The sequence below is a fragment of the Mesocricetus auratus genome, unplaced genomic scaffold, assembly GCF_017639785.1.
Source record: "Mesocricetus auratus isolate SY011 unplaced genomic scaffold, BCM_Maur_2.0 Super-Scaffold_100027, whole genome shotgun sequence".
NCBI classification, from domain to species: domain Eukaryota; kingdom Metazoa; phylum Chordata; class Mammalia; order Rodentia; family Cricetidae; genus Mesocricetus; species Mesocricetus auratus.
In genome coordinates, this window is record NW_024429208.1 from 25,797,966 (window position 1) to 25,825,625 (window position 27,660).

The 27,660-nt window shown below is 38.4% G+C and overlaps 1 protein-coding gene across 1 annotated transcript in view; it reads right to left on the reverse strand.

The window, feature by feature from the left end:
* The window catches only part of Gcc2 (GRIP and coiled-coil domain containing 2), a 35,967-nt gene extending 10,428 nt beyond the window's left edge, over window positions 1-25,539 (reverse strand). The window contains exons 1-18 of the mRNA XM_005070865.4: window positions 25,409-25,539; window positions 25,103-25,156; window positions 24,124-24,208; window positions 23,076-23,143; window positions 20,000-20,104; window positions 16,443-18,887; window positions 15,735-15,807; window positions 13,944-14,044; window positions 13,751-13,849; window positions 11,878-11,997; window positions 11,202-11,366; window positions 10,819-10,923; window positions 9,743-9,905; window positions 6,560-6,660; window positions 6,395-6,472; window positions 5,515-5,652; window positions 3,905-4,026; window positions 1,994-2,170 (exon numbers count right to left, since the gene is read on the reverse strand). Coding sequence (XP_005070922.1) covers window positions 1,994-2,170; window positions 3,905-4,026; window positions 5,515-5,652; window positions 6,395-6,472; window positions 6,560-6,660; window positions 9,743-9,905; window positions 10,819-10,923; window positions 11,202-11,366; window positions 11,878-11,997; window positions 13,751-13,849; window positions 13,944-14,044; window positions 15,735-15,807; window positions 16,443-18,887; window positions 20,000-20,104; window positions 23,076-23,143; window positions 24,124-24,208; window positions 25,103-25,156; window positions 25,409-25,414 — 4,205 coding nt within the window. The 5' untranslated portion in view covers window positions 25,415-25,539. The remainder of the gene's footprint in view (window positions 1-1,993; window positions 2,171-3,904; window positions 4,027-5,514; window positions 5,653-6,394; window positions 6,473-6,559; window positions 6,661-9,742; window positions 9,906-10,818; window positions 10,924-11,201; window positions 11,367-11,877; window positions 11,998-13,750; window positions 13,850-13,943; window positions 14,045-15,734; window positions 15,808-16,442; window positions 18,888-19,999; window positions 20,105-23,075; window positions 23,144-24,123; window positions 24,209-25,102; window positions 25,157-25,408) is intronic.
* Window positions 25,540-27,660: the final 2,121 nt, after the last annotated feature.

A 27,660-nucleotide genomic window follows, 5' to 3' on the forward strand; every position in this document is an offset into this window, starting at 1 on the left:
TTATTCAACTCCTTCATGTTACTATATGTGGATAACTCATATGTAAACATAAGATTAATCTATTCTGTGTTACCTTGAACATGTGAAAAAGAATACTTTTCATCAAGAAAGTCCTAAGGAAAATATCAACTTTTGAGTGAATTAGCATGAAACACTCAGGCATCAGAATTGCTGGATTACCTTGTAAAACATAAACACCTAGTTTTCATACTACAGCTACTGACTCTGTAGCAGCGGTACTGGGAATTAGCTGCCATCAGCAGCTCTCCACAGAGTTTTACAGTTGGGCTGACACTAGCCAGCAAACCTATAATTTGAGTGCAACTGCTTTTATTGATTTAGTTTCTTTTTGTTATTATTGTGTGAGAGTGAACGATGGCTACATTATGGCACACATAAGACAGTTAGAGGACAATTTTGTAGAGTCACTTCTCTCCTTTCACTTTTACCTGGGCTCCTGGGACTGCATTTACGTCACCAGGCTTCCCTAACAAGTGTCTATCTGTTGAGCCATTTCAGCAGCCTGAGCAACTACATTTCAACAGTTTATTTGTACCCTTGATATTTTATGCTTGGTTTCTACAAATCTCAGCCAGAAATTTCCAGAAATCGTTGCTCATAAATATTAGAAGCATAAATATTAAAATCAGAGTGAAAGCTGCCCTCTCCTGATTCTCATGCCTGCTGTCTCAAACCCGATTCCAAGGCAAATTGAACATACTAAATTTCTGGGAATATACCATAATAAGATTTTTGTTTCTATTTGTTATAAATACATATACCATATTAAGTTGAAACAGATTTAGTGGCTAAAGAGGAAAAGGTAATGCCAAAAAACAAAAAAACAAAAACCAAACCAAAACCTTGATTTTCTTTTTTAAAAGACAGAGTCTTAACCAAAAACAAAAAAACAAACAAAAAACAAAACAGAATCCTACTTACTATGTAATTACGTAGTTCAGGCGAGACTTAAACTTGTTATGTAGCCCAGGTCTTGAACTTGAATGGTGAGATTACAAGTGTACACTAACATGCCTGGCTTTAGGAAAAGGTTATCTTTTTTTTTTTTAGATTTATTTATTTATTATGCATACAGTGTTCTGTCTGCATGTATGTCCACAGGCCAGAAGAGGGCACCAGATCTCATTACAGATGGTTGTGAGCCACCATGTGGCTGCTGGGAATTGAACTCAGGTCCTCTGGAAGAACAGCCAAGTGTTCTTAACCTCTGAGCCATCTCTCCAGGCCCCGAAAAAGGTTATCTTAATTACCAAGTTCACAGTGACTAATAAGATACTGTACATAGTGTTTTCTAAGCATTTTGTTTATAATAGTTACCAGGAATGTAAAGGAGGAACCATTAGCATTACAACCATTTTCTGAGGGTCAGGGATACAGTTCAGTGACACACACTTGTCTGTGTTCAATCTCTAGCATCATATACACACACAGTACATTTTAGTGCTAGGGTAAGGCTTCTAGTCTTCACATGTTATCGATAACACTTCTGAATTTACTAGTAAGCTAGCTGCTTGCAAGGTCCCCACATGGAACAGGAATACCTGTCCTGACAGAAGCTTATTATTCTGTCCCCATTGTGACTTGGGTGTTCGTATTAGTGGGGATCTGTAAATTATACAGACATTAACTGGTTGGCATAATTAGTGAATAGTGAATTTAATGCTTTCTAATGAAGATAAAGGAAAAATGCTTTTTCAATTTGACACTTTGCTTGGAAATTTTTTAAAAAGAAATTTCCTGATTATAAGGCTGTAAGAGAGGTTGGATATCAGACAAGCAGACAAATCTTAGCTGTTCTAAAAAAAAATACTAAAGATAAAAACAGTCTGAAGGGGAAGGTTGGTGATGATAGGTCAGGCAAAGTGACCAAGCCTCTGTAAGCTCCTACTCCTTACTGAAATCCCAGGGAGGAGCATGATATACCAGGCTGCTTGCCTGAACCAACAGCATCCATTGTTGCCGGCAGCCTTACTTTTCTCGAAGTTCTGCCTCTTTGGTCACAGTCTCCTGCAGCATCCGGTTGTGCCTCTCCAACAGAGTGTCATGCTCAGACTGCAGTGTCTGGAATTCCGATACATTGATTTGTAAACTATTTTGGCTATCCTGTAACTTGATTTTCAGTTGGTCAATCAGCATTTCCAGGTGTTCCCTACAACAGAAACAAATAGTTTAACAATGTTTATGAAAGAGGTAAACACCATTTTGCGGCTTCACATATATTTGCTATTTCAGTGTCAAGGAAATATAATCACAAGAATTCAAAGACTAGAATTAAAATATTTTTTGTTTTGTTTTCTGTTTTTTTTTTTTTTTTTTTTTTTTTGAGACAGGGTTTCTCTGAATTGCTTTGGAGCCTGTCTGGGAACTTGCTCTGTAGACCAGGCTGGCCTCGAACTCACAGAGATCTGCCTGCCTGGGATTAATCCCAAGTGCTGGGATTAAAGTCATATGCCATCAATGCCTGAAGAATTAAAATAATTTTTACAAGATGTTATACAGATTGTAAATTATCAGGCACTTCAAATTTTACAAAAATGTCTCTTGAGTTTATTCATTTAGTTAATTAATTTGTTTTTTGAGAATCTTGGTATGTAGCCCTGGCTAGCCTGATACTTGCTACTGAGCACAAACTGGCTTTGAATTTGTGGCAATCCTCCTGCCTCAGCTTCCTGAGTGCTGGGATCACAAAGTTTGGGCTTGTCTGAGTTTAAAATTTCATATTAAAATGACACAGAACATCAAGTGGTATCAGACTAGGCTATATTAAAAGTTATGGGATTACCATTAATTAAAAAACAATTTTACACAGTTCTATGGTAGCTGTTACGAGAATGGGGTATGAAGTACAATGAAGACAATACCTCAAGAAACGGAAGGAGTCAATCTAGAATTCGAATAAAATCTTGGTAGAAATAATTAAAACCCACAATTCTTCCATAATGTATATATTATTAGTTCCTTAAAAGACTTACAAAAATAGACATACCCTGGGGAAAGTGATATTCTCTAAGGTGACAAGCCTTATGCACAAGAAGCTCTAATAAAACAATTCATAAAAATAGGTTTAAAGAAAGTATAAATCACTGGAAGGAACTTAAAGCATCACATTCAAGTGTTTTGAACTCAAGATTCAGGTATGCTCAAATGGTTTACACAAATGATATTTACTAAGTATGTCAAAATGTTATGATAAGCAGGTATAAAAATCATAAATAACCAATCTCTACTACAAAATCAAAACATTAAGGAATAAAAAAAAGGAAAAAAAAAAAACCAAAGTCAAAACATACACGTCACAGGTTATCTTAACCCTCTCCTCTTCACTCATTTCTTTTTGAGACAGTCTTACTATGTAGCTTTGGCTGGTCTGGAACTCACTATGTAGACCAGACTGGCCTTGAACTCTCAGAGATCTGCCTACCTCTGCCTGGTAAGTGCTAGGATTAAAAGGTATGCACGACCACACCCAGCCCATCTCTTTTAACTGCTATATTTTTGAATAAGTGACAAAGTGGATCTACATGCTAATTTTAAACTAGTATTAATGTACTAGTACTATTCAAATCAAATGGAGGTGATTATAAAACTGTAATGTACATTTAATTTTAATGACCACACTTTTACTATGTCCAGGTATTATAAGATAAGATTTCACAGCTCAGAGACCACATTCTGGCTTCTTTGTTGACTTTAACATCATTTAGAGTCTGCAATAGTCTTCTTGGTGTGTACTTTCCTAATTATCAAGAAATATGGTGACACCAAGAAATTCTCTGTTCACTGGTAACCACACCTAAAATTCCAGTCAAAAGCATTGAGAAATGAGACTTTTAACCAACCTGGGGACAACCTGTGTTTGTATGAGGAAAACCTTAGACTTTACCTTTCTTGTTTAGCTCCCTCAGTTTCGGCCTGAGACACAGATTTATTTTTCTGCTGTTTTAGAACGTTATGAACTCGGACTTTGTAGCTCTCAAATTCAGAGGTGACAGCAGCTTGTTCTGCCTATAACATTTAAAAGAGAGAGAAAATTGTCACTGTGACATGATCCTTCTCTGTCCTTACAGAGGCTGATGAAATGAAGTAAAAAATTGTGAAAATGAAGAAAATAACTTCTATCCATTTTAACCTTTATTAACTACAAAAAAGCGAGTTCTGGGGCTGGGTATGGTAGCTCATCCTTGTAATCTAAGCACTCAGGAGGTGGAGGCAGGAGGACTATTATGAATTCAAGGCCACCCTGGTCTACACTACAAGTTCCAGGTCAGTATGGGATACAGAATGAGTTCCTGTCTCATAAAACTACCAACAAAACCTCCAAATACCAGATATAACTGAAACAGAAACCCAGCCCTGTTGGCCTGACCCTTTTTAAAACTGCTGACTTCTTATTCCCACTACAGTAGACTAGCTTATTACTCACAGATTTTATAATGACACTGTTTGTTTTCATTACTTTATAATTTTTTTAACCTATGATATCCACCCCCGCCCCCAGACAAGGTTTTTCTGTATAACAATTTTGGCTATCTTGGAACTCACTTTTGTTGACCAGGCTGGCATGAAACTCACAGAAACTCACCTACCTCTGCCTCCCAAGTGCTGGGTTTAAAGGCACTCATTACCACCTCCTGGCCATGTTCTCTTTTTATAAATAGAAAAAACTGATTCTCAAAGACATGATTCATTTGAACTTCACTTTCAGTACACAGTGGTGTGAGTTAAACTGTGTGTTTCTGAAGTGATCTTTAGACTCCCACACTCCTGCCATGGTCATTTAGGGTGAGAGAGAGAATTCTAACAAAGCCACAGTAAGTAAATAAATGATTTGTATGTTGAAGCCAGGGAAGTTGGCCCGATGGTCATTCTATTAGAATGTCACAATTATTTAAACCTCAGAAAAAAACTGCAGTGCTTTCCCAAAAGTTTTTTTAAAATAAATATGACATTTTTTACACACACAAATTGCAAAACATAAATGTAAGTGTACTTATGTTTTCCTTTTTGGAAAAAATACTGTTAAGAGCTGGAGAGATGGCTAACAGCTAAAAGTACTAGCACTAGCCTTTAAAACCTGAGTTTGAGCCCTGAAACCCTTGTTAAAAAAAGAAAGCCAGATCAGAAGATACACATTTATCATCTCTGTGCTTAGGTGGCAAATCAGGAGACAGAGACAGGGAAGTACATGGAATCAGGTGGCCTGGAGTATAATGCGCAGCAGCAGAAACAAGACAGACACTGTCTCAACAAGGGACAGAACCATCTTCTGAAAGTTGACCCCTGACCTCCACACATACAAGGAGGTAGATGTGTGCTCACACTCACACAGACATAACACACACACACACATTCTACCCCACCCCAAAGATGTGAAAGTGTCCATGCTGTTGGGTTTAAAGCGTCTGCCAAGTGCTCTTCATTGCAGAACACTGCTGAGGGAAGGTGGGCCCGGAATAGGAATCCCAGTGGTGGTTTTGGTCCTAAAAGACACACCTTGGCAGTACGGCTCTCTTCCTGCAGCGCTGCCATCCTCTGCTGGTACGCACTCAGCGTGCGCTGGTGCTGCTCTGCAGAAGTCTTCAGGTGCTCATGGATTTTGTGTTTCTCAGATGTTATCTCAGCCAGCTGAATCTGGGAGACAGATTAAATAGCACAACTAAGTAGTGGATTGTTTTCAGGTATTATAATTATCATCAAAAATAGAGATGGCATGAATAATGCCTTCTCACTCTCAGGTTGATTTATTTTTCTCTTAACCTAGTATCTGCACAATTAAAGACTATACACTTAATACTTAATTAAATACCACTAGACATTATACATAAAAAGATACAGCAAATATTTTACCACCTCATACATTGCTTCTTGCAATTGTATTTTCAGTCAGAGAATTCAGATGAAGTTTTGGGCCATGTTTTATTTTATATGCACTATTCTAGACTATTCTAGATTGTCAAATACATGATGGTCATTTAGCACTGCTTCTGCTTCCTCAAAAAGTTGAGTAATCTTTCTAAGTATCCTTAAAGGGTATCTTTTTGTCTGACAGGAAAATTTCTAAAAGGTAATTATTCTTTAAAAAGAAATTATTATAATTTTTTATGTGGACAGATGTTTTACCTGTATGTATGTCTATGTACCACGTGTGTCTGGTGCCCTTGAGGCCAGCACAAGGTATCAGATTCCCTGGATCAGAGTGCTTGTGTACGTGGGTTTCGGAGGGTTGTGAGGCACCATGTGGATGCTGGGAATTGAGCCTAGGTCCCCTGAAAGAGCAGCCAGTACCCTGAACTGCTGAAGCAGCTCTCCAGCCCATCTATAAGGCACTTTATTTCTACACAGAAAAAGCTTTTCGAAAGTTTAAAAATCTTACTTTATAGACTTCTACTTGCTGTTGGCTTGCTTCTAGCTCGCCCTTTAAAGATGCTTGGAGTAGTAAGTGATCACTTTCCTATAGAATGAGAATCCTGGTTAAATTAAACAATAAAGTCATTCACAACTTTAAGTACTAAAATATGGTAGTGAGAAATTAACATACTGCTTGCTTTGAATCTGCCAGTTCCTTTTTGGTTTTCACAAGCAGCTGTTTGATTTTGGTGTTTTTTTCTTCATACTGCTGTACTGAAGACTGGAGGGAAGCTAGTTCAGGAAGTAATTTCAGCAGAAAGAGATAAAAGAGATTTTTACTAGTGAACATGACACACAAGTGACAATTTTTTTCTTCTTATTAAAAGAAACTCATTTTATCTCTTCATGTAGGGTTTTTCAAACATATCTGACAATGTCAATCACCCACCTCAAATACCAACACACCCTGACAAGTTCACCAAAACGCAGCTCACTGGATAGTTTTCTGAACATGGTTTGAAACAGAACACAGTGAGGCTCCTTCATTCACATGTGGCCTATGGATGCATTAGCATGCCACACTGGTGTCCTAAGGAACCACCACAGGGACTATGTAGCCTTGTGCCAAAATACTTACTACGTGGCTCATTATAAAAATATGCAAACCTTTGATCTGGATTATTTTAAAGCAAATCAGCTCATTTGTAAATATTTAAGTACATGCAGCTTAAAAAAACATACTAATAATATTTAGTGTACATCTGGCAGTAGTACTTTTTAAAAGTACTTCAATGCCGGGCAGTGGTGGCACAAGCCTTTCATCACAGCACTCAGGAAGCAGAAGCAGGCAGATCTCTGTGAATTAGACACCAGTCTGGTTTATAAGAGATAGTTCCAGGATAGCCTCCAAAGCCACAGAGAAACCCTGTCTCGAAACCCCCCTCCCAAAAAAAAGTACTTAAAAAAAGCTGGGTGTAATAGTGCCTACATATAATCCCAGCACTTGGGAGACACACACAAGATCATGAGTTTAATGCCAGTCTAGGCTACACATTAAGTTTGAGGCCAACCTAATGTATATGAGACCCTGTCTCAAGAAAAAAAGCAAAAAGAAATACACTTGTATCACACAGAAGGCATACACGTGGGCATTTGCTTTTGTGATAGCAGGTCAGAGGCAAGAACAATTTTGTGGGATGACTGTTAAATGAAAGAGAGCTTACTAAGGCACAGATCAAAATATAATGAAGGTAAAAAACAAGAACAAAAGACAAATATTCAATGGATATGTAAATTTAACGGGAATGAGGGAAGTTTCATAGGACAAGAAGCATTTAGGATTAGAAGGATTGCATGGGTATCCCAGAGTGGGCAGGAAAGGGAGAAGTACAGAAAGGAGTGTATAGCTATGGTGAAAAACATATAGCCCTTTATCTGACAGTATGAACAAGCCCGCATGTGGCTGCGCCCCTATCTGCTGTAGGAGACTTCTGAGGTTTCCTTCTTTACCATGACTCTTCAGTCCAGCCTTCCATGATCTATACTTTTAAGGCATGCTTTCCCAGCTTCTGATCATGTTGCGGTCTGTCTTCTGGTTTCTATGATGCTCTGTGACACACTCATGGAGATTACAAAGGGACACAGGAAGCTCTGCAGGTGTTGACCTTTTTATCTGATTTCACTTCGTGGTTTTCCCTTAGCATCTGCTTGTGCTACTGCTTCCTCTTCACTTACACATCTGAAGTCTTAGTGCTCGGTGGTCACTTCACAGGACTTGATGGAAATTCTGCTTCTGCTCATGAGGGAGTAACAGCGGCTAGACTTAAAACTTTCTTCTCCTAACATTTAAGCAACTGACTAACAACACCACCTTTCCCATTTAGACATGTGAAGAATATATAGTGGAGGGCTGAGATGGCAAACACGAAGGTGAGCTATGCTTCCTGTCCTGGTTTTGTGCACCAGGAGCAACTTGTGGAATGCGATGCAAGAGTGGAAATCTAAACAGCTTCTGGTTTGGCTGAGCTGTGACTAACTGCAAGGAACAGAACAAAGAGGAGTGTTGTAATGGGAACACCAGATTTCACATAGGGCTATGATCATTCTCTAGCTACCAGTCAGAGTAAAGAAACCCTTTGTGAACGCACAGGGATTCAAGAAGCAAATATGATGCACAACTAGGAAAAAAGAAATGGATACAGGGCTGGAGAGATGGCTCAGAGGTTAAGAGCACTGGCTGCTCTTCCAGAGGTCCTGAGTTCAATTCCCAACAACCACATGATGGCTCACAACCATCCATAATGAAATCTGGTACCCTCTTCTGACCCACAGGGATACGTGCAGACAGAGCTCTGTATACATAATAAATAAATAAATATTAAAAAAAAGAAATGGATAGAAACAAACCCATATTTTACAGAAGTGATGGAATTAGCAAGCACAGACATTAAACAGGTATTAAATATATTCAAAGATTTAAAGGGAAATATTAACATAATAGAAAATCTAAACAAATGAACTACACAGAACTTTTAGAAAAAAATGGCATTAAATATCTAAAGTGAATTTTTCACTACATGGGATTAATTAGATACTATGGATCAGTGAATATGAAGACAGTAATAGAAACTTCCAGAAATTCTATTCTATGAAGGGACATTCACTACTTAAAGGTAATCCATGATAAACTCAAGACACAAATAAACTAAAACTATAAATTACCAAAATCAAAGTACAGCAAATTAGTAAAAGGGATAAAATGATTACAAAAGTAATTTTTAAAAAAAGAAGGAAAAACACCGGGTGGTAGTGGCACACATCTTTCATCCCAGCACTCAGAAGGCAGAGGCTGGTGGGTCTCTGTGAGTTCAAGACCAGCTTGGTCTACAGAGCAAGTTCCAGGGCAGCCTCCAAAGCCACAGAGAAACCCCATCTCGGGGAGGGGGGTGGGGGGGAGGAAGAAAAAGCAAACAGAGAACAAAACAAGGACCAATACAAGGTGCAGACTTTGTAGGCAATCACTCTAAAACTGGCTCAAACATTTCAACAGCAGAAACTTAGTTTGGAGGAAAAAGCAAGACCCAGTTATAATGCTGTTTAAAAGGCCATGGGTTCAATGGCTAGGGCCCACGCTGCTTTTTGTGAGAACTGGAGTTGAGTTCACAACCATCTGTAACTCCAGTCTCCAGGGGATCTGACTCCTCTACCACTGTGGACACCTCTACTCCTGTGCTTATATCCAATACGGGCAGGCACGAAGACAGGCGCAGGAAGGCAGGCAGGCCGGCTGGCTGACTTGCATGAGTAAGTGAATCATGCTGCTTTCTATCATGTTATGAGGCAGTTATAAAGTAAAGTGAATTGTTTTACTCACTCATTTCTTCTTGTAGGGTCTCCTGTTTCTGTTTTTGAATTTTTATTTCTTGCTCCAAATCTTCTATCTTACTATTTTTATTTGTTAACTTTTGATTTAATTCTTTCATCAAACGTTCATAATCGGCTATTTCCATATTCATCAGTGTGGTTTGTTGAGCATCCTGCAACATTGTATAAAAGACTTACACATTACTAGGGCAGCTAATCTGCAAAACTGACATAATTTTATTTCTTTTTTCTGTAGTTTATTTTTTTTTAAAGATTTATTTATTTATTACATATACAGTGTTCTGCCAGAAGAGGGCACCAGATTGAATTGTAGATGGTTGTAAGCCACCATGTGGTTGCTGGGAATTGAACTCAGGACCTCTGGAAGAGCAGTCAGTGCTCTTAACCTCTGAGTCACCTCTCCAGCCCTTTCTGTAGTTTAGACATAATGTAAATAATGAGGAAACGAGAAGCTCAACAGTTTGCAGTTTTGATGTCATTAAGCTGTCTCTAGAAGTTTAAAACACAACTTTTTTTTTGTTGTTTTTTTGTTTTGTTTTTTTGAGACAGGGTATTACTTTGGTGGTTGTCCTGGAACTAGCTCTGTAGACCAGGCTGGCCTCGAACTCACAGAGATCCTCCTGCCTCTACCTCCCAAGTGCTGGGATGAAAGGCGTGCACCACCAACAGCTGGCTTAAAACTCAACTTTTTGAACTCTATTTTATTTGGCTAACTTTAGCTATGATTAGTATTGTTCTAGTCTTAGGGAGCTCTCATTTATGAAAGATAATAATTTAGGTAACATATTTGAAATAGTAGAGAAATTAATTAAATCTGTATGTGTTTTACAGCATTTACACATGAGCCTGGGTTCTTCTGAACAAACAACTGTTTCAATTTACTGAGGCTAACAATTTATAAAGGATTATTTTAGTATTATAACCAATACTTAAAATATTTTCCTGTGTATAGAACTGCAATGGTATGAGCTATGTTGTTCTATGAACACCTCTTTGTGAGGGGCTTTAGGGATGCTAGGCAGGCATTCTGTCACTGAGCTCTCTCTCTGGAGACAATTTTTGTACCTTTTTAACCAGCTCTAGTTCTTGCATGGTTTTCTGAAGCTGCTTCTTTTCCTTTTCAAATTGGAGTTGGAGTTCTTCAAGCTCATTTACAGTACTGACATGTTCCTAAAATTAAAGAACCCACAACACAGCCAACATTTGTTAGGAGGAATAAAATACATACCATACACAAAAATACAACATGTTTGGTAATGTTTCAAAACTTTAAAATCTACATGCTCAGAAAAATCATAGCTTAGGACAGATTCTACAATGTAGAGTTGGTACACATTAAGGAATTAACTAAGGCATAACTCATAAATGTACCGATTAAGACTCTGCATTCAAGCAATATGTGATTAAAATGCCACTGTATACATTGGAACAAGTCTCAGGGTACTTACTTTTATCTTCTGCTCTTTCTGAAGTTTTTCAGATTCTAGTTCTTTATCTACTATTCCTTTGGCTTTCTGGACTTCTAAAATCTGTGCTTCTAATAACCTGGCATTAGACTGTAGCGTCTCAATACGAGCCAGGAGATCCTCATTGTCTGAATTTAGCTTTTCACACTAGAATACAAATGACTCATTACTGTGAGCACATAGTAAACATATACAGATGAAATGCTTAATGAGAACATTAGCCCAGTATAAAAAGTGGTTTTACAATGGCCCCCACAGAATGACTGTTAACTCAAGAAGAAGACTAAAAAATAATCACTGCTGATATTGAGCTGGCAAGCCATACAAGCCAAAAAGCTTCTAAGCCTTCTACAGAGTGAAAAGCAGAAATAGTAAACTCAAACCCAAAACCCGTGGATTGAAGCTAGCTCAAGTCTTTAAGCTCATGTACAGCAGCAGCATGCTCCTAAAATTAACAACAACCTCCACAACTCAATAGTAAGGAAGGGTTAAGCAAAACAGGGCATGTTAGCTGTTTCGTCAAATTCTCCTCCAAACACAGAAAAATGCAAGAATTTCTGCTTCTTACTAGAGTTTAACTTTTTATGCAAGAGAAAAAATGAATTTAAGATGTATTTACTGTAATTTGCTTGTCTAAATTTATCCAATTTGAAATTACCTGACAAGTTGAATTTCTTAGTTGTTTGGTAAGGTCTTCTATATGGTGTTCAAAATTATTAGCACGTTCTTTTTCCACATCCAGTTGTTCTGACTGCTTATCATATTCTAACAAAAGGTTCTTCAATAAAAGACAAGATTTAACTTTAAGTTATGAAGCATTAACTAGGTTAGAACATATAATCAAGACATCTTGATGCCTTAAGAGTACATTTGAGATTCTTAAAATACCGCATATGAATAAAAGTAAAAACTAGCATTTGGCAGTATGACAAATGATGAGTACCCTTAATATATAAGGTCTTGTAAATCCATTAAAACACAATTAAAGTTTAAATGTGAGCTTATTCATCTATTAGGGGTCAGTTACATTAGGATTTTGCCTTTTTTTTTCCAGAATTAAACCAGGTATATGCTTAATCTTTCAATTTTTTTTAACTTTGTAAATTCAAAGATTGTTTTTAGGTTCAGAAAAAGTATTTGTGGCCAGAAGTGGGTAAAGGGCTGAGGATTTTATTTTAGATATTAAAAAACGTTTCATACTACAGTATTTTGGTATGTAAAGTGCAACAAAGACTGGAGAGATAACATTTTTCTCAAATATCTAATTCTTTCTTCACTTATTTCTGTTTGCAAATCTGTGTGGTACATTATAACTTAGTTGGCAAATGAACAGAATGGGAACAATTGGCAAGATTCCCATTCTGTTACATTACTAGTCTCCCAAGATTGTTAAAGCTGTGGCTTTGCGTCTCTGTGCTTCAGACTGCTCACCTGTAAGCTGGTGGCAAGATACTTCTACTGGTTCTTCTGAGAAATACACATATAAGACAGGTAAAATGTCTGGAAGACAGCCTGTCCTGTGTGTTGGAATCTCTATGCCTTTTGTTATTCTGTCTGAGACTGACATTAGAATCCTCCTATTCATCCTCTTTTTCCAAGTCACCTTTCTACCCAGCCTCTATCTTGTCCTTTGTCTGCCTGTTACTGCTACTACAATTTAAGACTAAGAGGACAAGAATTTAGGAAAGTCTGCTGGTTTATCTGGTTGACCAGCATCTGTCCAGAATTGGGAATTTAGCCCATCTACATAAATATTGTTGAATGAATAAATATATGAAGAAATATAATATTTACTTTGGATTTAGTGATTTCATTAGATTTGAGAAAAACTGTAAGAGACTTGTGTTATTAAAGCAAACAAGTATGTTAGCTCCAAATAATTATGTTCCTACTTACTTTCCTGCTAGATATTTCTGGAGTTTTAGGTTCACTTGGCCATGAAAGTATTAAGTCACAGTAGCCATCTTTTTCTTACATTTTATTATGAGGAAATCCCCAAATAGATTCTACTTTTAAGAAACAGTAATTTAAAGGTACTATTTAAAGATTAACTTTGCTAGGTGGGGTGACACATGCCTTTCGCTCCAGCACTTGGGAGTCAGATGGATTTCTGTGAGTTTTAGGCCAGTCACAGCTACTTAGTGAATCCCTATCTAAAAACAACAAAACCAAGATACTACCAATGACCAACCTTTTATGTATACAATACAAAAAATAAAAACAGGGACATTTCTATTTCATTAACTAACAAAACAATGTATTTTTTGTGTAAGTTTTTTTAAGATTTATTTATGTATTTTATGTATATGAGTGCTCTGTCTGCATATACAACTTTATGTGAGAAACGGGCACCAGATCTCATTATAGATGGTTGTGAGCCACCATGTGGTTGCTAGGAATTGAACTCAGAACCTCTGGAAGAACAACCAGTGCTCTTAACCTCTGAGCCATCTCTCCAGCCCTTTGTAAGTTTTATAATTCTAGTATACCTATTTGTTATGAATAAGGCCTGTTATTACAGGAACTTTTACCTTATAGTTTTCTGCTCCTTGGATGAACTCCTTCATAGAAGCAGACAGGCGGTCCTTTTCTGACCGGACAGATTCAAGTTCTTCCCTCAGTGCCTGGGCCTGTTGTAAACACAGTGAGTGTTTTTCATGCACAGAAACATTTGATTTCCCACAACACAGGACTCTGAAATCTTGTACGTTTACATTGGCTTACCTCTTTCCTGTTAGAGTCTAGTTCTTTCTTTGCTTTTACAGCAACTAGTTTTATCTTACTTATTTTCTCATCCTTGTCTTTGGATTCTTTTTCCAGACTTTCTAAAATAGAAAATGAAAGGACTATATATGAAGTCAAAAGGAAAAATAGTGAAATTACTTTATCTTAACCACCAAAACAATTTTATTCTTGAACACAAAATTTGCAGCTTGAACTTAAAGTTAGGTAGCTAGAACTTTAGTTTTGTATAGAGAAACCTTAATTATTCATTAGCCAAGTGAGGTAAATTATGCCAAACTTTAAGTCTCTATTAATAGTTCACTTTTACAGAGCTATTTCTTAAGTACCTAGGAATTGGGAGTTTTTATGACTCTTAATGTTGAGTATGAGAAGACTGTAGATGGTCTGTAAATCAAGACAGTAAAGATGTAAGGCCCAAAGAAGTAACCGTACACAGATGAAGCCTGTAAACCTCTCACCCTTCACCCTGTTTGACTACCAGTTCTAGTTAAACTCGAGTTTAAGACATTACTTTTGTTATCTTTTCTTAACCATGGTTAAGAGTTCTGCTCATACCTGTTAGTCTGGGTGCACCCATGTATGGTGAACTATGTAGCAAAAGTCACTGTCACACTTTCATGTCTCATATATCTCACACATCTCTGCTCCTATTTAAGTGGATTTATTTTTTTCAACAGTTTATAAATGTAGCAAGAATAAATCATCAAGGTTGAAGAAATGGTTTAGCAGGGGAAAATGCATGCGTGCTGTGCAAATCCGAGATACCCACAGTGAAAGGAAAAAAACTGACTACTGCCTCCCAAGTGCTGGGATTAAAGAGCACCACCCTGCTCTTTTTTTCTATATTGCCTTGGGGATCTCAACCTTTGGCCTTTTATGTGCAAAACTTGACTATGTATTTTCTACCTTTAGGTTAATTATCCCAAGTACAGGTTTATGTATCATTCTATGAGATAACTCACTTGAAATTGTATTTAAATTTAGTCTAAAATTGAGCATCCTACTTCACTTCAACCATCTTTGACAGAAAATTAGGAGTCATTCTGAACTTTTTTTCCATTCTCCATTCCCCAATCTAATTGGGCACTAAACCAAGGAATCATGGACACACCATCTAACACTTGTTAAGTCTGTATTTTTTCAGCTTTCAACAGGAACAAAAGAGCTAAGGCTCAACTCCTCTCTGCACTGCACTATTGAGTTTATGATCAGCCACCTCCTTGGGAACTTTCTGGTACTCCTTGATGCTATAAAAATACCAACAGACAAGCACCTGCTATTCCTTCTTGCTACAATGCTTTTTCTTGTTGGATTATACTTCTCATACTTCAAGACCCAATGGAAGTGGTATTTTTCTTAAAGCAGGCAACTTTCTATGTCAGCACTGTCTCGTGTCTATATCTAACTACCGAACTTAGCCTCTTTCTGTTAATGAGTTCTTTGAGCATATTGTCTGGACCCTGCTTGTCTTGCTATTGCCATTATAAAGAACAGCTGAGTACTCAACATGTTGAAATCCATGAAATAAATCCAAATACAATTCACAGAATCAATTATGAACAGACTTACAACAGCATTTTTCTTTGGTTTAAATGACAGAAAGTAGCATTTGAAAAAGAAGGCAAACAGATGGCAGAGAACAACTGGTGAATGAGTAAAAGACAGTTAATTGCTGTATATTTAATAACTCATTAATTGAAACTATATATTTCTCCATCTATCTTAACACTAATATTTAATTAATGGTGACATTTATAAAACCATAGTTACCTATTTTTTCTTCCAGCTCTTTTACCAATGAGAGTTGATCATTTTTTACAGAAGGCGATTTCTCTAAGGAATCCTAGATTTTACAGGGGAAAAAACAAACAAACAAAAAAAAACCCTAAACCAGAATTCATTTAATTCCCCACAATAAAATGTCATCATTTTATTTACGAGAAAATTTTTATCAGGAGAAACCATATAAATAGCCATTTGGCTATTTTTATTCTCTATTGATAGAGCAAGTAATACTAAGTTTATTGTGTAAGTGGCCTTTACTAAAATAGTATCAAAGTCAAGATGTATAATCTGACACATACCAAATACACAGGTAATAAAGAAATGACTACATGGTCATTGCTTATCATAATTTCACAACACAATTTCTAAGAGAACTTTAAATGTTTAACTAAAACATAATATCCCTACAGCTCATTTTCTTGATCAACAGAATTCTTTAAGAAGAAAAATTGTCTGTGTTCCGAGGGCAATTCTGATTTTTCCTAGATTAGTTTGCTGATGACTGGTCACATTTGACTGAGATACACCACATCAAAGTGCTTAATTCATTTGCTGGAAATCTGTCACTTGAGCCTAAATGCTAAAACTTTATTCTTGATTTCAGACTGTAAAAATGTTAGTGCACATATTTTCTACAACCTGTAACCAGAACTAAGGATGTATTCAAATCAATGAAACTCAAAATAGTTGTACCTTTAGCAGTATCAATTCTGCTCTCACGTCTTGTAGTTCAGAATCTCTTTGTTCAAGCAATAACTTCAAGTTTTCATGTTCTATTACAAGAAGCTTTTCATTATGGACTTCATTTTGGCTGTGTAATGTCTGAGATAATTCTTCAATTTGAGCTAAGAGAGTCTGTTTTTCAAGGCTTGTTTTTTCATTAGCATTCTTCATTTCTAGAAGATCAAGGTGCAGGGTCTCTTTTGTTGACGTGGTTTCTTCTAATTCTTTCTTTAAGAGAATTTTCTCCTGTTCAGAGTCTCTAAGTAAAGCTGTAAGTTCTTCATGTTGAGCTATACTTTCTTCTTGAAGGCATTTAATCTTTCTTTCTAATTCTAATATTCGCTCATCGTATTCAAAGATCAAGCTATGTTTTTCTTCCTTTATTTTTGATAAGGACTCACCTACAGCTTGTAGAACTTTTACAACATCTTCTTCTTCATTTTCTTCTAATATGTTTGGCCTTATTTGTTTAAGATAGCCATATAACTGAGTTTTGACAAATGACTTCTGAACTTGCTCATTTTCAAACACTTTATTTAAGTTATCTCGCTCTTCAACCATTAACTGGAGTTTTTCTTCTAATTCAGTAACATGTTCTTTATGGGCAAAATCTTTTTGAGACTGAAGAGTTTCCAAATCCCTACTCAACTGAACCTTTTCAGAAAGTAGTTTATTATTTTCCTCATAAAGAGACTTGATTTTAGACGACAATGCTTCTTGGTCTTCAGTCATAGTTTTTATTTGAGCCATAATGCTCTGGTCATTTTGACTCTTTTCTCTTAATATTTCATCTAGTTTCCCTGTTAACTCATCTACTTTTTGTCTCAGTTCACTGTTGTCCTGGGTGGTTTGCTCTGCCGCTTCCCTGAGTTCAACAGTCAATCTCTGCTCCCTTTCCCATTTCTGATGGAGATTATCTATCTCTTCATGGCAAGTTTTCATCTTACTTACAAATTCATCTTTTTCTTCAGCCAGAGAACTTATCTTTGCTTCTAATTCTTGTAACACAGTATCTTTTTGACCAAGACTAGCTAAGTACACACTATTGTCTGCCTTAAGGCTATTTATGGTACTTTCAAGTTCAGGTACTAATTCTTGTTGAGATAATAACTTTTCATTTTCTTTTTTGAGGTGATTCAGAGTTTCCAGAAGAGCATCTTTTTCATTAAAAGCAGTTCTCAGCTTCTGCTGAAGCTCATGAACATCAGACGCTTGCTGTTGCTTCATTGTTTCAAACTCTTGACTTATTTTTCCTGCAGATTCTCCTAGTTCTGTTTGCAAAATTTCCATCATCTCTCGTAAACTCTCATAATTTATGATTGCTTCTTGCTTTTCATGTTGTAGATTTTCACACTGTTCCTTAAGACCCTGTATTTCAAACATTAATGCTAATTTTTCTTTTTCTGAACCTGACATAAATGTCTCACTGAGCTCAGCGATTTCTTCTTGATGGACTTCCTGAAGATGCTGTATTTCTTTGTTATGTTGTTCCACAGCACAGCAAAGCTGTCTGTGTAAATCCTCTTGCTCATGTTTTAATTTTTCTACTATATAGCCCTGCTCTTCTTTAGCCAGCAGCAGTTCGTTAATTTTAAACTCTAAGTCTTCTCGTTCATGGAAAAACTCATCTTTTATATGTTGGGCCTCCATTTCAAGTTTTAACTTTAGATTATTCATGTAAGTCACCTCATCTTTTAAGATACTGTGTTGAGATTCCAGTTCTTTTAAAGAGTCTTCCAATTGTCTGACTTTATCATATACTGTTTGTTCTGCAAAAGGATCTTCTTGTAAGAGTGAAGAGTGATGTTGGTTATCCTGGCTTGTATTTGAGGAGCCTTCATTTAAGTTTTCTGATTCACAATGGTATTTCTCCTGATTGTTCTCGCTTCCCTCACACTGTTGCACTATGTTAACTTTTAGCTTATTTATTTCTGCTTCATGTTCTTTAGCTGATGTTTCCATTTGAGACATCAGCTCATTAACTTCTTCTTTGTGTGCAGCTCTCAGCTGCAAAATCTCTTCTTGAAAAGTATCAATATCTTTCTGGTAGTGCTGAGTGTTCTCCTCAATGACTTTTTGGAGATGAATAATCTCTTGTTTTTTTTCATCACTGGTAGCTTCTAACTGCTTCTGTAGACATAAAATTTGTTCCTCAAAACTTGCAGTAATGTTCTGAATCTCTTCTTGTAGTTGCTTACCTCTAACTTCAGAGTCACTTTGAGATTTAAGCTGTTCTAAAAGCTCCAATTGTTTATTTGCAGCTTCTTCCAGTTCTTGTTGTAAGCTGGCTTTGTCTTTTCTGTGCTCTGAGTGCACTGCTGTCAATTCATTTTTCAAGCTTTCAATTTCATTTACATAGTTTCTATGTGACTGTTCAAACTCTTTGCGTGTATCTTCCAGTTTTGTTACAGAATCCTATTATAAAAATAATCACAAATAAGTCAAAGATGAAAGAAATCTCTATCTGTGTGAAAGGGTTAGGTAGATGGGAAAAGAGATGAACAGAATATACCAAGAGAAATATGATACTGAGATTTCAAGAATTTTGTTTAGGGCTTGCCTTACTTAAGTAGAACTATTATCATCAATATAAAATCTGTTACTTAAAGGAATACAACCAGGAAACCTCTGTACTTAAAGGAAATAAATGGCGTAACATAAAAGGCTTCAATTTATAGCTCCTGACCAGATTAGTAAGAGACATTTTAGAGAAAATAAACTTTACAGACAAGAAAGTAAAAATGAGCTACTAAATATCCTAAAAGTGAACAGATAACAGTATTTAGAGTTGTGAAAAACTCAAAACCTTAAGACTTTTATTAAAGAATGACATGGCTATAAGAAAGATTAAATAATGCAAAAAGTCTATCTCTGCATAACTGCATGCTTTCAGTGTTGTTAATTAAAACTGGGAATTTAGTTCAGGGCCACCATGTACAGGCAAACACTCTACTACTGGACTATATCCCTATTCCTCTTTTTACTTTTTCACACAGGGTCTTACAAGTTGTTCAAACTAGACCTGCACTGTAGCCCAGACTGGCCCTGAACTTTAGCCTCCTGAGTAGCTGGAATTATGGGCCTGTGCTTCCAGAGCTGACTTTCGTTTTTGATAAAGGGGTAAGATTGGATTAGACATCATTTAAAAACACTAAATTATTTACTGTGTGCTAATGATGTAGGTATGCATGTGCCATGGCACGTGTGGTTATAGACAACTTATAGGAGTCGGTTTTCTCTTTCCATCATGTAGGTTCTGGGGGCAGATCACCAAGCTTGGAGTCAAGCACCTCTATCTACAGAGTCAACTTGCTGACTCCTTTTATTACAGAAAGTGCCTTGCTAAGTATCTCTAGATGCCCTTGACCTCGACATTTTCCGGTCTAAACCAAGTGCTGGTATATGTCCCCTGGCTTGGCTAGGCTAGATTCTTAAGATACCATTCAGCTATAAAATTCATGAATATTCAGTGTAACTTAACAAAAAAACAAAGACAAGCAAATAAAAACCCACATTAAATGCCTTACCTCAACCTCTTGCTTCATTTTAATATTTTCCTTTTTCAGACATAGACACTGTTGTTCAGTCTCTGCTTTGTCCAGAAGAAGAGCATCCAGGCGCTCAGTGAGTACCTGTTTTGGAAATGACATGATTTGTTTGCCTGAGGCAAAAAAAAATAGTGTTTTGTTCTCTTCCCCCAGACCCAATCTTCCAACCTACCCGCAGCTCTGCAGCAGAGCACCTATGGCAATCTTCCTTGCACCCTACTTCCATCTCCTGGGATCACACAGGTCTTTCCCTTCTAACTTCACTCCCACAACTGTTGCTTTTTCCCAGCCCCCAACTCCAGCAGGCACCCACTGCTAACCGACAGTCAACAGTCCCACAAAACCAGGTAGGGGGCCTGCAGACCTTCTCTTCTAGCTCTGTCCCCTCAGATTCAACCCCCAAATGTCATTCCCAGTTCTGCAGCAGAACACATGTGGCAGCTTTCCCTGTCCTCTCCCATCTCCTGCGGATCCCATAGGTATGCCCATTCTAATCTTCCTCACGCCACTTGTTGCTGTGTCCCAGACCCCAAACCCAGCAGGTATCCCCTGCTAACCCAAGGGCAATAAGCAGACTGAAGGCTGACCTACACCTCTCCTACTGCTTCTGAGAGCCTCCCTCCCCCAGTCTCATTCCCAGCTTGCCAGCAGGAAACCGACAGAGGTCTCCCTTTCCTCTCTGGCCCAACACCAAAGGATCCCAAAGACATTTTCCTCCAACCTTCTTTTTCCCCACTGATCCCAGTACCCCAGCCTGCAACGCCAGCAGGCATTCCCCGCGAACACAGCAGCTGAGCAGGCCAGGGAAACAGCCAACACACTCTCTGAAATCCAAAGAGGAAACAGAAACCAAGAAGCAAAACATAGACAAAGCCAGAAATCATCCTAAACTCAGATGCCTAGACACCAGTGTAAGAACACAGTCAGTGTCAGCCGGGGCAATGTATCTCCACTAGAGCCCAGCTATCCTAACACAGCAGGCCCTGAATAGTGCAAAATAGCTGAAGCATAAGAAAAGACCTCTAACCAGTCTTTATGACTATGACAGGGGTCCTTAAAGAGGAAATGAATAAAACCACAAACAGTGGAGGAAATGAATAAAAGGTTCAAGACCTGAAAGTGGAAATAGAATCAATAAAGAAAACCAAACTGACAGCATTCTGGAAACAAAACGTCTAGGAATCTGAACAGGAACTGCAGAGGCAAACTTCACCAATAGAATTCAAGGGATGGAAGACAGACTCTCAGGTGCTGAAGACATGATAGAATATCGGTCAAAGAAAAGGTTAAATCTAAAAAAACTCCTAACACACAAAACCTAGGAAATCTGGGACACCATGAAATGACCAAACCTAAGAATAGGTATAGAGGAAGAAAAAGAAACCCAGCTCAAAGGACCAGAAAACATTTTCAACAAAATCATAGAAAGTTTTCCTAACCTAAAGGAAATGCCTACAAGATACAAGAAGCATACAAAACACCAGATAGGTTGGACCAGAAAATAAAGTCCCTTTGACACATAATAATCAAAACCCTAAACATACAAAACACAGAAAGCATTAAAAGCCACAAGGAAAAAACACCAAGTAAAATACAAAGGCAGACCTATTAGAATGACACCTGACTTCTCAATTGAGACTCTAAGTCAGGAGGGCCTGGAAAGATGTGCTGCAGACTCTAAGAGATCACAGATTCCAGCCCAGTCTACCATACCCAGCAAAACTTGAAATCATCATAGATGGCGAAAAGAAGATATTCCATGACAAAGTCAAATTTAAACAATACTTACCTACAAGTCCAGACCTACAGAAGGTGCTAGAAGGAAAACCCTAACTTAAGACCATGAAAAAATAGGAAATAAATAATCTCACACAAGGAAAAACAAAAGAAGGGAAGTGCATGCATGTGCGCATGTGAACACACACACACACACACACAACCACCACCACCATCAACAATAACAAGAAAATAATAGAAACCAACAATGATTGGTCTCAAGATCAAATAGAAAGGATGTGAACACAGGATCCAATCTTCTGCTGCATCTAAAAAACAAACATCAACATCAAGGATAGATATTACCTCAGATAAAGAGTTGGAAAAAGAGAGTCCAAGCAAATGGACCTATGAAGCAAGCTGGTGTAGCCATTTTAATAACCAACAAAATAGACTTCACACCAAAACTAATCAAAAGAGATAGGGAAGGGGACTATATACTCATCAAACAACAATTTACTTTTGCCTACATGGTGGTATACGTCTAATCCCAGCATTCAGGAAGCTGTCTTTTAGGTACATACAAAGACATGTCTTCTATCAAAAGAGCTGTTAATCCAGTAAGGAAGTTTGCCTAAGTGGCCTAGCAAACAGGTGTGTAGCACAAGGAAGCAGTGTTGGCATTCATGGGATCACTGTCACAGTCCAGTTTCAGGACTGCAACAGACCTAGAGGACCGCCAGAGCAATTCGCTGCAGGAGACAGAAGGCTTCATGAAGCAGGAGTACTATGCAAATGGAAAGAGACACACTGAAGCTATACCCTGAAGCAGCAACGGGTCTACTGTGTCTGTTAAAGGTGGAGGATAAAGGAAACAGGAAACAACTCTAGAGTTAAATGGTGTACAATCTGGTGATGGCACTACCCACCAAGTGATGAATTGAGATTACAAGTGAAATGTTTTAAGGTATCCCCCAGCCCCCGGCAGCTAGAAGTGCAGCTATTAAATCTGGGTCAGCAGTCGTTACTCAGCGGTATAGGTCTATTTGCACATCATCACTGAAGGGCTACACGTGGTCAAGTTGACCGTGGAGGTCAGAGCAGGAAAGGTCTGGAAGCAATAACCATAATGAAGGACAGTTATTGACTTTGTCTGAACTGAGTCAACAGCCCTCTCTCCCTCTCTCCCTTTCACTGTGAGTTAAAGAACCAAAAAGCTAAACCAAGGCCAACAAGGAAGTGACTGAACAAACAGCAAGATGGTCTCTAGCAGGCAGACAGTCCTCAAGGAACTTATTACTAGATATTTTCTGTAAGTAAACCAAAATTGCTTCATTACCTTAATAATATCATCAGTTCCTCCATCAACAGGTTTTGATTTGAGTTCTTCAATTTCTTTGTCTAATTCTAAATAATAAAAAAAGTTCTAGTTCACAAATTAAGAACTGGCATGTACATTCTAAGAAGAATCCCAAGCCTATAAATTAGAATGTATTTAAGAAGTCAATACTTGGCAGGATTATTAATGTTATCCAAATAATAGTATTCCTTTCGTGTTTTGCTCTTTTAGTATGAAAATTTTCATTTGGAAGAGTGTGGTCTATAAGTATCCACCACCCTGCTTTAGTGCACATGAACAATTTTGTTTCATCTGAACAAACTTGTTTACTTCTTCCCTTCCTGTCTTTTCTTATTCATCCACATATATGTGGAGGTCTTGCTAAGTTGCCCAGGCTAGCCTTTAAATCCTGGGCTTAATTGATGCTTCTGCCTTAGCCTGTAGAGTAGCAGGGACTAGGTGTGTATATATCACTGTGACCAACTACCCTGATAATTTTCTAGCATGTCCTAGACATTCTATTATTTTTGTCATAAATATTTTCTGTATAAACTTAAAGCAAGAATTTCATCAGTTCTGGAGCCTAGGTCATCTGTCTTCTCAAATAAACTACTTTCTTGATTACAAACAGGTCCAATTTCTAAAAATAAATTTGTTCTGTTATGGTTAGAAAATAACTGTTGGCAGTTAAAAATTTTAAGGTACTGGAAATTCAAGAGTTCCCCCAACCATACTAACAAAGGATACTAATACCATTTTCCTTTTGGGATAAAAGAAAAAAGGCATCATATAGTGACCAAACCAACTTCAGCATATGCATACACTTCAAGTTTCTGAGAATGTCTTTGGGGTCAAACTTAGTGCCTTTAACATTTCAACCGATTTCTCTTTTTAAAAAAATAGTTTAGAAGAATTTACAATTAATGTGAAGTAAAAAGGGTTTCATTTTACAATTAAAAATCCTCCTCTCTCCTTTATTTATTCAAATGTAACTGCAAGCCTGGGCACGTTCTCTACTGACAAATCCCTGTAATTTCACACCCAGTACCTGTACACCTTGCTTTAGCTTTCTGTAGCAGCATCATTTGCTTCTTGGCAAACTTGATGAGATCTTCTCGTGGCAACGTTTCCAGCTGAAAGATGTTGTTACATGATCGACTATAACCCATGCTTCCAGTATGACCCCCCCCAAAAGAAACACAATGTCTGCCCAAAAACAAAAACACTCTCAGCATTCAAGCCAATCATACTTTTAAAATTCACAAGTATAACTTCAACAGCTTTCAGTAGTAAGTAAAGAAAAAAATCCCAGCATAAACCTCTTACAGATACCAACTAAATTCTCTATGTGTACAAATGAGGGTTGGACCTAAAGATTTTTAGAGCTGTAAAATTCATTCTGTTGCAAGCTGAAAAGTCATCCATGTGCACGTGAAAAAAATGAACATAACTACAGTCACACATGAATAATCTAACATTTAGGCTTTCACTAAAATAAGAGGCTGTATTCTAGTAACTGAAAATTACTTAATCCTTGTGCTCTCAGTTTCCTCATCTGCAGACTCGAGAGCTTAGGCAAATGCCTGGAACTCAGTATGCAGACGACACATTTTGGCAACAAACCACTACCTTTCAGAATCAGTGAACATGAAACATTGCACAGTGCAGTAAGAACGACCTTATTCAACCGTCGTTTGACTATGAAGCTGGAGCCAACAGGATACAGCTCCCCGATTCTTCCCCTTAACTAGTCCCCTCTTCATTGCGTCACCGTGTAAACTCCCATAAAACAGAGTAGTTAAATGTCTGAAACAGTGCAGGATCTCTCGGCATAGTGCTAACAAGGATCAGGAAGTAAACAAACTTGCTTGCACATCAGGAAATTAAAAAAAAAGAACAGGAAATCAATGGGCGATTATAAATGAAAACGGAAATCCCTAAGGAAAGGTGACCCTTCTCATGCCCAAGTTTTCCAATGATTACCCTTCCGCGCTCCAGGGAACCTGGCTGTAGAGTGCTCTCCTCACCTTGGATTTCCCGGTCCCGGAGGGTGCCGCAGCCATCCCATCTTGAACAGGATCCTGCAAAACAAAATCGTCACAAGAGTTCATCCCGTTTCCGGGAGCAATGCGCGGCCCAAACCCCTTGAGGTTAGGAAGAGCCTCCTCGGGAGCAAGAAGCAGGGGGGCATCGCCGTTGCATGAGCCGGCCCCGGGCTCTACGCCGAGCGCAGCGCCGGCCGGGCCGCGGAGGAGGGGACAGCGTGCTGGCTGTGCGCTCCCACTCCTCAAGAGGCGCAGAGGGCCAGCGGGGTGGCGCGACCCCACTATTACCTCCATCGCCGCCGCAACGACCAGCGGACACGGCCGCCTCTTCAGGAGTCCTGGCTGCTCTGCCTCTGACGCCGCCGAGAGCGGGTCAAAGGTCGTGCTACGCCTCCCCGCGTCTCCAAGGCTACGCCGAGCTGCACTTCCGCTTCCTCCTCAGCGTCCGAGAGGAAGTTCCCTGTGCGCAGGTCCCCTGGCCCGGAGCCCCCGGGCGACTTACTTCGGAGCAGTTCCCTGGGCGGAGTAGAGGGGTTGCGCTCACATTTTTGTTTATTAGTTTGTTTCCTATTTTTATTATCTTTATTTTTTTTTTCGAGACAAGGTTGCAGTGTGTAACAGTCCTGGCTGTCTTGGAACTGGAATTGTAGAGCAGGCTGGCCTCAAACTCACAGAGATCCATCCATCGGTTTCTGTCTTCCTAGTGCTGGGACTAAAGGCATGCACTACCACCTCCCGGCTTTGCTTCCTAATTTTTAAGATGTGGTTTATAAATTTAAGTATCCCAACTAGCAAGCATATGTGAAACAAATAGTTAATAGGTGATGTAATTCTGTCAGATGTTCAGAATTTGTTGTACCTTGAGTAGTAATTGGGTATAAATAACTGGTTCCATTAATTTATCAGGGTTGCAATCTTCAGTTTGAATGGAATGAATGCCTTTTGGTCGTAAATTTTCATGTGCTATTTAAACTCAATGAAGTTAGCTACAGAGGTGAGATTTTTTTTCCATAGTCCCAAGGATTTTTGTCTCAAAGTGTCCCGCCTCACCCCCCCCCCATTCCTGTCTTGCTTTACACTGGTCTTTCTACTTTGTAGCAAGGAGAAAGAACAGCAAAACAAGGTAAAAAGCATTAAGCCCTTGTAACTATTTGAAAAGGAAACTATTTCCAGAAGAGGGTACTGTTGTTTAACCCATGATATAAAAACAGCTATAGTACCCTGATCTAGAACTGACCTGAATTTCTGTTCCCTGTGGATTGGCTTTCTTGGTACCAGAAGGTGCCACACAAGCTTCCAGAGATGGGAGGCAACCAGCTATGACACCTATGAACCACAACATCAACCAGCATGGCATGATAACCAGTGTGCTGTAGTGGCACATAATTGGACTAATTGGACTTAAGACCTGCTCAACAAGAGGCCAACCATGCTAACTAGAAACCAACCTAACTACTTAGTGCTAGTGAGGTCACGGTTACTGGAGGAGAATTTACAACCACTAATTTACTAAACCATCATCATCCCTAACAACAACCTATAAACATTTGTCATTATACCCTCGTCCTCACCCCTCATCAAGGATACTTCTCTTTGCAACATATGGGACCACTCCAGAAAATCAGTCAGTCCATATGCAGAATTGTCCCACTGGAATCATGTATAAAACATTCCCACATCTAGGGCTCAGGGGAAATTTAGGAAGATGGGGGTGGAAAAATTGTAAGAGCCAGAGCATCACGAAGTTTGTTGTGAGGTTATGTCTCATAGTATGGTCAGGAGCTATGTTAAAGTTTCACCAACATGACTGCCCAAGAATGAATAAAGGATGACACCAAAGGTTGTACCAAAGTGGGCAGAGAAGAGCCCATGAGGCCTCAACCATGGGCTCTTCCACACAGAACTACAGGCAACTGAGGAAAGCAGAGAGCAGGAGAGGTGGTCCTTTCCACAGAACAGCACACCAGTCAGTTGTCCAGTACCAAATAACCATGAAAACATCCATATAAGTAACAGGTTACATTTAGAAATATACATGTATATTTGTATATATACATATGCATGCAATAATAGTCAATGAAAAAAGAAGCCATGAATTTGATGGAGAGCAGGCAAGGCTACATTGGAAGGGTTTGGAAGAAGGAAAGGGAAAGGAGAAATGTTATAATTATCCTTTACTGTCTCTGGCTAAATCTCTTCATATCGAAAGTTTTATGAAAAGAGCTATAAGGGATAACTGGGGGACTCCAGACTTTACAGAGTACTGAGAACAAATCTCATCCCATTTTTATTCTTAAAACAAGCAAAACATGAGGTGACAGTTAGCTTAAGCAAATACAAGTGCATTGAGGGAAATCACCTGGTGGTATGTCTTATCATCTTTGCTCATGTAAAAAGAGCCAAGACTATGCTTCCCAGGCCTTTGACTTTTCCATAGTGATAATGTGCACAGGCCATGGCATTCACTGCATGTCTTTGCATTTATACAGTTCTTTCCAGAAGGCTACTGCACTCCTTCTATCCTTCACTGTAAGTTCACA